The sequence below is a fragment of the Rutidosis leptorrhynchoides genome, chromosome 9 (genome assembly GCF_046630445.1).
Source record: "Rutidosis leptorrhynchoides isolate AG116_Rl617_1_P2 chromosome 9, CSIRO_AGI_Rlap_v1, whole genome shotgun sequence".
In the NCBI taxonomy this organism is placed as follows: Eukaryota; Viridiplantae; Streptophyta; class Magnoliopsida; order Asterales; family Asteraceae; genus Rutidosis; species Rutidosis leptorrhynchoides.
The window spans coordinates 8,307,501-8,318,836 of record NC_092341.1 but is presented as its reverse complement, the minus strand read 5'-3'; the positions used below and the strand labels follow the sequence as shown (position 1 = coordinate 8,318,836).

The window sequence follows — 11,336 nt, the reverse complement described above, 5'->3', positions numbered from 1 at the left end:
GGAATACTTCAAGTATTTTGAGCTAAGTTTCTACCTAGACTTTGTAAGCCATATGTCAAATTTAACAGTAAAATTCATCATTTTGATAGTTTTAATGGACAAGTAAATCAAAATATATACTTATATCTATAATATCATCAGTTACATTGAAATAATCAATTACTATACTTTGTTATGTTTCTTATATATGATCATAAACTGTGTGCAAAGAATTTAAAGTAAATACGAAGTATACTTATAGAAGAACATCAAGCTGATTCAGCGTTGACACTAAATAATTACTTCAAACAACTGGGTACATTGAGTAATATATGGGGAATCGTCAAAAAAAAATAAAAAAAAATATTAAGCTACATGATAATGGTCTATTATCAAAAACTCATACAACAACTAAATTTCGAATGTGATGTTATCAATTATCTTTTCATTGGATTCCGATGAAATATTTTTTTTTTGTTATGTTGAAAGATGGAAGACACAAGGTTGTTGTTTAGGTATATTCTTTATCTCCATGTTGATAATAAGAAATTTTACATATAGATGCAGGATAATCAATTAAGATGTCGGATTTAGTAGCATTAATCTTTGTGTTTTGTGTAAAACTATGTTTTATTAGGTATCTAACTTTTGGTCATGTACTTACATATAAATTTGCTACTGTTGGTCATGTGGTATGTGTTTTGCTAATGTCGAAATTAGTAGCCTTTATTTATGTGGTTTGTGTAAAGCAAAAAAACTTAACCATATTATGTTTATTTCATCCACAACAATACTTGTGACTCTATCTTTATCACACCGTTAATTGATATAACATATACATTTTCAGTTTGTTTGATTAAGAGTCGCCGTGCAACGCACGAGCTCTTAAAAGCTAGTTTTCGTGGATAAAGCACAACTCTTGAGTAGCCATGAAATTAGATCATTCCCACAAATTCTGTTTATGGGTGATCTTCATAATTCCCGTATATATTATCCATCGATAAATGTTGTTCTTTTCTTATCTTTATAGTATACCCGCGGATGCTCGCCCAACTACACCACTTGCTCGGTGCTTTCCTAATCCACATGTTCCAATTCAACTTGGATTCTAAGTTCCTACTAAAAACGCATATCCTGTTTTTAAACCATCACTTTTTATTAATCACTTAGTGCATTTTGCATCATCCATTGTTAACCAAAAAGGCATGAGATTGACTAGCTTCCATTATCTTTAACCGACTTCGAATAAATAAAGGGCAAATAACTTTAAAAATAACATAAAAAAAAAAAAAATTATCGATGAAAAAATATTGTTCGTCTCTTTGACATATGGGTCCTGATTTGAATTTGGTGCACAAACAAGATTCTGATTTGAAATAATGTCCAATAAATGTAAATGTTCGTGCACATGTGCATCGACTTAGAAGCTACCTCATCGAATCCGATTACGTGACACTACATCATCATCTTTTCCGATCAAGTGGTCGCAAGGAAATTAGATTTTTGACCGAAAAAAATTGTCGGAATAATTTAGCAGAAAAATTGGATGACGTGGTGTCAGCTCATCAGATTCGATGAGATGACACCTATGTGGATCCACATGTGGATGAATATCACATTATTGAATTTTTTTTTTAATAAATAATTTGTGCACAAAATTCATATAAGGACCTTTATGAGCAAAGGAGAAATTGATATTTCCTTTATCAAGAAATTTTAAATTTTATGTTGCATTTCTAGCTATTTGTCCATAAAAACATATATTCTAATCAAAAATATATTTAAAGTTTGGGTTACTTTTGGTTTATAGTTTTAAATTAACATGGGTTCGGGATTAGTAAATTACTAATTTTACTATTTAATAATACATACTATACTACTCCGAGTATATAAGAATCAAAATGAACTAAAAACCCATCATCTTTGCAGAGATGTTAACGTTATTTAAACACTATGTAAGGCTGTATGTTATGCAATGACAATGATGACAATTGTTGAACCACGACAATGACATGTGCCACCGTTGTCATTGGCATCGTGGTCATAGTTGTGGGGCAAACAACGAAATTGACAACGAGAAATGGTAATTTGATCGGCCAACTAATTTCTTTTTTAATTTTTTATTCATGCAATATCAGTTATATTTACTACATCAATCACAACATCCACAATACCGTAACACAACAATTATCATAGTGTCCCCTTGTCCCTTGAACCCACAACAATACCACGTCACCAACATCACCACAACAATTTCATTTACCATAACGAATGGACTAACACGAGGTGTTAGTTTCAAAAAGAACGATTTAGCCTTATAATTTATTTAACGGCGTCCATACAAATATTGTTAAAGGAGTATTAAAAGCGTTATACAAATATTGTTAAGGAGTATTAAAGTTAAATTGTACAAGACTGTAACTAGAAAGTAAATTGTTTTTCACGACCGCTTCAAAAGATTTAGAAAATTTCCCAACTTTAACAAAGAATCTACTGAAGCATATTCTGCATCTTATTTGCGCGCTTTTCGAATACCGTGTTACATTTTAAACTCTACTCCGACTTTAATTTTCAACCGTTCGATCGCTAACCATCAAACACGTGATACTAAGCAACGGTCAGGATTATTTTCTTCAAAGTAGTTATTCCCAAACCCCATACCATACCATACCATATATTAATATTTACAGAGTAATATTCCTTTGGCATCTTCCTTTAATACACCTTTTTCTCGTTATAAATACCATATATTTTTACTCTTTCATTCCAACATCATATTCACATCCAACATATCAATACTTACTTCCGACCGTTAAATTTCAAATATTCCTCCCATTATGTCAGGAATTGTTCTGGTTTTCGACTTCGATAAAACGATCATTGATATCGATAGCGATAATTGGGTTGTGGATGAATTAGGCGCTACTGATCTTTTCAACCAACTCCTTCCAACCATGCCATGGAATTCTCTCATGGTACTACTTTTTAATTTTCTTTTTCATTATGACTATTATTTTTTGAATTTTGTTGATGACAGTCTTTAGAGTTGTCCTTAATGTGTAGAAAATGGTTGTAAACCGAAGTTAAACGTTGACTTTATATTGACGTTTAATAAATGTACAACATTAATCCAAAGCGCCTTAACAACAATGTCGTTAGCAAAATCATTGTAACGTTCAAAATAATTGTAACATTATTACTAACGTGTTTACTGTTTACAAAAAAACAGGACAAGATGATGGAGGAATTGTATTTACAAGGTAAGACGACCGAAGATATCGAACAAGTACTAAAACGAGTCCCTATTCATCCTCGAATTGTTCCTACTATTAAAGCCGCACACGCTTTAGGGTAACTAAATTCTACTAACTTTTTATTTATGGATCTTCAATGTGAACATATTATGTTTGTGGTTCGTTAATGCTAATTTGTATTATGTATGAATGGTTTCAGATGCGATTTGCGAGTAGTTAGTGATGCGAATACGTTCTACATAGAAACAATATTGAAGCATCTTGGTGTACGAGAATGCTTTTCAGAGATTAACACTAATCCGGGTTTTGTGGACGATGATGGCAAGTTAAGGATTTTGCCGTACCATGATTTCCAGAAATCATCACATGGTTGCAATCTTTGTCCTCCTAACATGTGCAAGGTAAAAACGGTTAATTCCTTAATAAATTTGAATTAATTAAGGATTTTAGTAAAAACTTTTAGGGCAAATAGCTCAATTACCATATTTTCCAATCTTTATTACTTATTAAAGTGAATTAATTAGGGATTTTGGTAAAGACTTTAATTCCTTAAAATTTTATAACTTTTGGATTTTAGTAAAACTTTAATTCCTTAAAAGTTTTATATTTATTCAGGAATTCGGAAAAAACTTTAATTCCTTAAAGTTTAAATCAATCAAGGATCTTTTTTAAATGATGTTATTGATTGAAATTGTGAAAATGTTTTTTTTTTTTTTTTTTGGTAAGCGAGGAAACTCTCCTATAACGAGCAGATTGGCTCCACATAGAAGGTAAAACCTCGGGTAATCAAGCCCCTCGAGCGCGAGACCTGGTACCGGATGAATTGCGCATTATGCACACCCTCTAGTCACATTCCCTTTTTGAACAATTTGGCATAGCCAGGAATTGAATCCGGTGGTGTGCTTGATTGGTCACACTAATTGTGAAAATGTTATACTTATCATTCTTAATAAAGTGATGGTTAATTAATTGTATTGTATACGGAGTAAAAAAAAATTATATGTTAACAATAACTATTACGTTTAGAAGAAATCATTAATTAATAAAAAAATTAGGTACTCCTGGTTTTAGTTTCTTTATTAAACGTTACTCCAAATATTATATGTCTATATTTAATAAAGAAAATGTGATTACTTTACTTTATACACAGAATTTTCTAGTTCATCTCATATAAGTAAAATAGTTTTGTAAATGTAACAGTGTTATATTCAAAAATCAAAAGGATAGTACTAACAATGTGTCATGTAACAATGTTATACTCAAGAATCTTGTTTGAATCATTTTTCGTTATTTATATAGGGTAAAATAATAGAAAGGATTCAATCAACGTTCGCGACAGAAGAAAAGAAAAGGATTATATATTTAGGAGATGGAGCGGGCGATTTTTGTCCGAGTTTAAGACTTGTTGAAGGTGATTACATGATGCCGAGGAAAGATTTCCCTGTTTGGGAATTGATATGCATAAATCGACATCTTGTTAAAGCTGAGGTTCATGAATGGACCGATGGGGAGGATCTTGAACGAGTTCTTCTTCAACTCATAACTTCGATAATTGATTTGGAAGATACCAATAAGAACAATGGTGACAATACGAATCAATGGTTTGATTGCAAGTTTGAGACGAAAACTCTTGAGGCATTGCCTAAACCTCTCTATGTTCCTCATTGATTAGTTGTGTGATTTTTAATTATTCTCTATCTAACGATTGTCTCGCAGTTAGAATTTGTTGTGAAGGTTTGATATAATGAATCGAGATTGTATGATTTTTAACTACTACAGTATTTTATAATGAAAACGGTAGTAATCACTAATCATTCATCAGTTTACAAGATAATGAAAGTTGACTCGTATAATATGGTACATGTGGAATCATCATGCAACTATTACAGTAGAACTTTTAAATTTTAAGTTTGCATCTTTTATTTTTTATAATTTTTTTTTTTTGGCAAAAATATTAATAGTATATATATATAAAAGAACCGAGGTTCCGGTGGTACAACATTAAACAGATCATAACGATCTCTAGAGAAACTATGTTCGTTTTAAACAATATGAACGACAATTACAACTTTAGAAGTTTGCATCTTTTATGGACTCCTTTTAATTTAGAAAATAAAAGTAAAAGATGACAATAGTTAGACTACAAATCTACTTGTTGGTAAGCGAAGTAACCAAAACAAACAAATCCCCATGCCTTGCTTCTAAAGTGGTATCGGAGAGCTAAAAGTTCTCCTAATACAACATGGGTTCGTCTGATTAAAAAGCTCCATGGTATTAATTGGGATTCGATGCATCCATAATGAAATATGACATTTCATCATTGACATTGTCGTCACGCTACTTCTAACGCGCTTCGAAGACGTACAAGCAATGGCCATAATACTCGTTTTGTAACAATGTTTGGATTTGATCTCCACCCAACGAATTCTTTTAACAGTTTATAAAGATTGGAGTTACATCCATACTGTTCTATTCGTGATCGATTTATTGGTTTGGATTTATCATGGGCTCCGCCCAGAGAGACATCTTCATCTTGACAACTTCCATAGTTGATTTACATAGTCACTACAAGAAATTCGTTCTTTTGCCACGAATCCATTTGTGGCGACATAGATTTCGCCGCAAACAACCTGCTAAACGACAAAAATTCCTCACTTCTTGACTTCTTGAGTCAAAGTTAACTTTTGTGGCGACATGTCCCCAAAAATGTCGTCGCAAACTTAATTTTCCATTTACTTTTCTTTTTTCTCAATAATAAACTGGTCAAAGTTTGAAAATATTGAATTGTGACGGCATGTCGCCACTAAAAGTCGTCGCAAATTTTTTTTTATTTATATTCCAATTAATTTTCTCTCTCTCCAAATTGTAAAAATTAACAAGTGGAGGGAAAGTTTCCCGCCATCCCTATTGTGGCGACCAGTCGCCACTATTGTCGCCGCAATAAAAAAAATTTCGATTTACTTTCCAATTAAATTTTTCCCATCAAACTGAAAAAGTTTACCTTGTAGCGGGAAAGTTTCGCGCTAGTTCAATTGGGGCGGCATGTCGCCCTAAATGTCGCCGCAATTGGTTCATATTGATTTAAGATAACAAAATGTGGCGCTGGAATGTGGTAGTGTATGACGGTGGAATGAGGTGATGATCTGAGACGGTGGAATGAGGTGATGATCTGCGACGGTGGAATGAGGTGGTTATGTATGACGATGGAATGTGGTGGTTATGAATGACAATATAATGCAGTGGTGATCTAAAAAATGGTGGATTGCGGTGGTGATGTATGACTGTGGAATTAGAGGGCGGAATGTGGTGGTTATGTAAGAAGGTGGGATTTGGTTGTAATGTATGACGTTGGAGTGAGGTGGTGATGTATGATTGTGAACGGAGGAAGTGTTGTAAGACGGTGATGTAATACGGTAGAATGTGGCGGTGATGTAAGATAATTGAAAGAGGCGGTGATGTATGACGGTGGAATTTGGCGGTGATGTATGACATTGGAATTTGGCGGTGATGTAAGATGGCGGAATGAGACGGTGATGTAAGATGGCAGAGTGTGGTGGTGATGTAAGATGATGAAATGTGATTATTATGTAAGAAGGCGGAGTTTGACGGTGATGTATGACTGTGGAATGTGGTGGTGATATACGATAACGACCAATAGAACGATAAGAAGGACGAAGACAATATATATATATATATATATATATATATATATATATATATATATATATATATATATATATATATATATATATATATATATATATATATATATATATATATATATATATATATATATATATATATATATATATATATATATATATAGTTGAGGTGTGGAGACATTTAAACATGCCGGAAAAAGTGTCACTAAAAACTGTTTAAACACTGAATATAACCACGTTAAATTCTCGTGTTTTTATCATTCTTGCTAGCTTTACGATTTTTCACTATATTTTCGTTCATTGGAAGTGAGTTGATAACTTGGGGTTATCTAGCCTTGTTTGGGCTCACATAGTCGGGTTTTTAACACACACACACACGTGTATATAGTAGAGGGATCAAATGAGAACTTTTAACAATGAGAACTCTGAGAACTAGGGTAGTCGAGCAAAAAATAGGACGCGACCGAACAAAAATTCTTGTAGTCGAACAATTTTTATTTTTGATCTTTTTGCTTGGTTCTACATTTTATGTAGAACAGGATGTAGAACATCATGTAGAACATGCACATGTTCTACATCAATTTTCATCAAATTAAGTTAGGGTTTAGATTTAGGGGTTTTAGGGTTTAGATATTAGGGTATAAGGTTTAGATTTTAAGGTTTATATTTAGGGTTTAGAATGAGTTTTTTACACGAACGGTTTAGAGTTAGGGTTTAGGGTTTAGGGTTGAGGGTTTACAGAGTAAACCCGAAACTCTAAACTCTAAATCGGGCTAAATAAAAAAAGTTGATTTTGATGTAGAACGAGTTTTTAAATGAACGGTTTAGAGTTTAGGGGTTAGGGTTTAGGGTTGAGGGTTTACGGACCGTAAACCCTAAACCCTAAATCGGGCTAAATTCTAAAAAAAACTCAAAAAAACCTCAAAAAACGTTAACATGCATCAGGTGCATTTTAAGCTCCTGTTGAATTTTTTTTTTTTTTATGAATCTACACAATGTCAGTAGATTACGGATTTTTTTTTTTAAAATTGGAGCTCTAATGTAAAAGATATAAAAATCTCATTTTACTTATCCCCTTATTCCAAAAATGACACTTATCCCTTGATCTCCCCTATATATATATATATATATATATATATATATATATATATATATATATATATATATATATATATAACTAAAAAAATAAGAAAGACTTAAGAAAACTTTTCATCAATTTTCCTTGAAAATTTTCATTTGCAGCTAGAGGGAAAATAAATGAAAATTTTGAGCAGACCCCAAACCCTTTTTCTTTCATTTTTGTAACACCAATTCTTCTTCTCTCAAAACCCTTTTTTCTTTCATTTCTTTAACCCCAATTCTTCTTCTTCTTCTCGGTTACAACTTAAAACGCGAATCTAACCAAGATTTCACCTCACAATCTTGTATAAGGTAAACATCTAACCTTCAATTTCTCAAAATTTCCAATTTCTAAAGATTATTGCTAAAAAATTCGGATTTGAGCAAAATCATATGAAATTTTAGATTTTTCGTTTTCAATTGTACGATTTTAGCAAAACCGTGATATTATATATGTTATATTTTCATTTATTTGCAAGTTTGTTGATTTCTGAACTTAGAAATTATTATATTTGGTAATTTTGGATTATTGAGCACTTAGAATGAAAAAGGCTAAATGAATGAAAAAGGGTACAACTGAAACTACTAACTAGCCTACTGCATTTATGTTGCTATGTTGAACTTAATTTATATTATATCATGTATGTTTTGGATATGCAGTATATGTTTTGTTAGTTGTAAATTTATAAATCCATATATGCAGTAATATGTTCAAGATTTGTTTTTTTTTTTTTTTTATTTCGTCGTCGTTCGATTTTATGGTTGTGACGTTGCTGCGGACGGGTGTGACTGTATCGATGGTAGTAACGTTTGATTTCGGTAACATGTTTTTTCAAGATTTACAACGCAACAATGATAAAAAAAATTCAGTTCTATGTTTTGAAACCTTAACTTCAAAAGGTATTTGTATTTGATTCCTAAATGATCATATTTCAATTGTTTATGCAACATCTTTAATATGTGTTGATTCTTATTTGAAGTTTACTACAAGTATATTTTATGCATATCAAGCGTTTGCTAATATGTTTCAGTAAAAAAAAGTGGCTACTAATACTCTTTATAACGATTTTTAAGACTCGAAAAGAGATGAAGGGAGATATCTACCGTAACCATTACCTTCTAGATTAGTTTCAGTATCTCTATTCGGAGTTTGCAATTGGTAAGTGTGTCTTTCGATTTCAATTTTTGTTAAAATGTTTTACATTTTTTCATGGCCTTAGAGTAGTTGGTGAGTTTGCAATTGGTAATATGATTTGCATCCGGATTTTGCAATTGGTGATAACACTTGCGGGTTTCGTCAATATGTTTTACGTTCTGAACTAATACGAGTTTGCAGTTAGTGACTTTTGGCTTCAATCACAATTTTGTAAATTTTTTCCTATAGTCGTTTCTGTTTGTTTCTTTGGTCAAAAGTATCGTCTTTGAAGCAATCTCTCTACCCTGGAGTAGAGAGGGGGATGACTTTCTCTTTCGGTGGGTGGGATTTTCTCCCAACCCGTGGTTAGAGAGACGACTCCTCTTTTATTCCAGGTTAGAGGAAGGATTGTCTACATCTCACCTCCCCCATACCCTGCTTGCGCGGGATTGGGTATTGTTGTTGTTGTTGTTGTTGTTGTTGTATCGTCTTTGAACTTTATTCTACTTTACAATAACATTACAATTGCTTACTGCATCCTAAACGGTTTATTTGATCAAACTTGCAACAACCAGGTACCGAATCTTTCAGATTGTCATTTTGCATCTACGCTACATATTCTTGGTAAAAGATAGATGGTAACACTAACTAAGAAATATGCAGTTATCCACTTGCAGTTCTGGGACACAGCGACACTTTACTTTTTCACATTCGTTATCGGTTACCCCTTTCACCAGAGGTAATGTTTATGACACTATAAGTAAGTTTTTGCATCTATGATTTTCTTAGTTTTTGTGTTTGTAACAGTTAGGATTAGGTTTTCGCTGTCAAAATTAGTGTAGTCTATTGATTTCGTTAAGCAATTGTGTTTGTGATTGATCAATTATTTAATGGCTATACAGATATTTATATTTGTATGTTAATGTTTCATATTACAGAACCCATGTCTCACTACACTTTTAATTTGCCCAGATTGACGATATGTACCACATTTTTTCAAATATTTACTTTCTTCTCAGGATTTGCTAAATGCGCACCCGCAATGAAAGCTGTCGAGGAATCAGGCAACAGTTACACGCGGTCAATCTGTCAGTGTAAATACCAATATCATGTCTGCTTATCTTCTAACGGTGCGAAACCGAAAATCCCCGCCGCAACGCGCTGGCCGGACCGGATCTCGTATATATGTGTGTGTATATATGTATATATATGTATATATATATATATATATATATATATATATATATATATATATATATATATATATATATATATATATATCACAAATTATATATATATAATATCAATTATTCTTTTGTTGTAATTATGCAGCTTTCAATGCAACGCCTTCAGAAAGAGAAGCCCCAACTGAGTGAGATAGAGATTATGATGGAGGCTTTGGGCGCAAGACGTGGTTGGAGGAGAGGTATTGGTATGACAATACCCTCATCGTCTACATCCACGACATCCTCAACCCAAACAAGCAAACGATATTATACTTTGGACGAGGTTGAGGCTTTACGGGCCGCGGATGAGAAGAAGATAATGATGAGAATGGGAAAAAAAATTCCGAAAGGAGATGAAGGAACAAATTAAGCACTACCATGAGAATTACACCTCAAAACTCTATGATGCGGTAGTTAAAGGAAAAGAGCCCTACTTGTATGTTGATTCCGAGGATAATGAGGACGATTGTGGTGATAATGATGAAGACGACGGATGTGGTGATAGTGATGAGGACGATGGATGTGGTGATAGTGGCGATGGTGCATAGGGATCTTTGGCGCGTGACTTTGGTGTTTAGACTTTAGTTAGTAATTCGGATGTTGAAGAATTTGATATTTTGAACAATTTGGTTTGTAACTCGTATGTTAAATGATTGTAATTTGTGTTATTAGAAATCGTTTAGTTTGTACTAGATTTGTTTGTTGATTGGCATGTTATAAAACGAGCAATAACAGGTTTTGTATGCTGGAAGAAAACCCGGCATTTTCGCGTGGGAAGCAGGAAAAGCAGTTGCCTCCTGTGCAAATTTTCGCATTTTGTGGCGACATGTCGCCACAAGTCGCCGCTAATAATAGATGACGTCATAATAGATTTTAATTTTCTTTTTATTTGAAAAATAAATGTCGCCGCAATTTGTCGCCAAAAAATATATTTTAGAATTTCTTTTTCCTTTTCTTTTAC

At 32.8% G+C, this 11,336-nt stretch overlaps 1 protein-coding gene and 1 long non-coding RNA gene across 4 annotated transcripts; both read left to right on the top strand.

The window, feature by feature from the left end:
• Positions 1–2,767: 2,767 nt before the first annotated feature.
• Positions 2,768–4,976, top strand: LOC139866541 (inorganic pyrophosphatase 2-like). Its single transcript, XM_071854797.1, has 4 exons — positions 2,768–2,954; positions 3,209–3,330; positions 3,433–3,634; positions 4,533–4,976. Exons 1-4 carry the CDS (start codon positions 2,817–2,819, stop codon positions 4,899–4,901), a joined length of 831 nt encoding a protein of 276 aa, XP_071710898.1. The 5' UTR covers positions 2,768–2,816; the 3' UTR covers positions 4,902–4,976.
• Positions 4,977–8,148: 3,172 nt separating this feature from the next.
• Positions 8,149–9,888, top strand: LOC139869368 (uncharacterized). Of its 3 annotated transcripts, none has more exons than XR_011766044.1 (3): positions 8,149–8,326; positions 9,046–9,173; positions 9,813–9,888. It is a non-coding gene; the product is annotated as an uncharacterized lncRNA (long non-coding RNA). The 3 variants fall into 3 exon arrangements; XR_011766045.1 differs by having other exon boundaries at positions 9,089–9,173; positions 9,725–9,882; XR_011766043.1 differs by having other exon boundaries at positions 9,725–9,882.
• Positions 9,889–11,336: the final 1,448 nt, after the last annotated feature.

Excerpts from the sequence above, each read along its gene's own strand:
- LOC139866541 (XM_071854797.1), top strand. The coding sequence starts at position 2,817 with ATGTCAGGAATTGTTCTGGTTTTCGACTTCGATAAAACGATCATTGAT. Across the intron at positions 2,955-3,208 it reads TGCCATGGAATTCTCTCATG|GACAAGATGATGGAGGAATT; the intron begins GTACTACTTTTT and ends ACAAAAAAACAG. Across the intron at positions 3,331-3,432 it reads AAAGCCGCACACGCTTTAGG|ATGCGATTTGCGAGTAGTTA; the intron begins GTAACTAAATTC and ends GAATGGTTTCAG.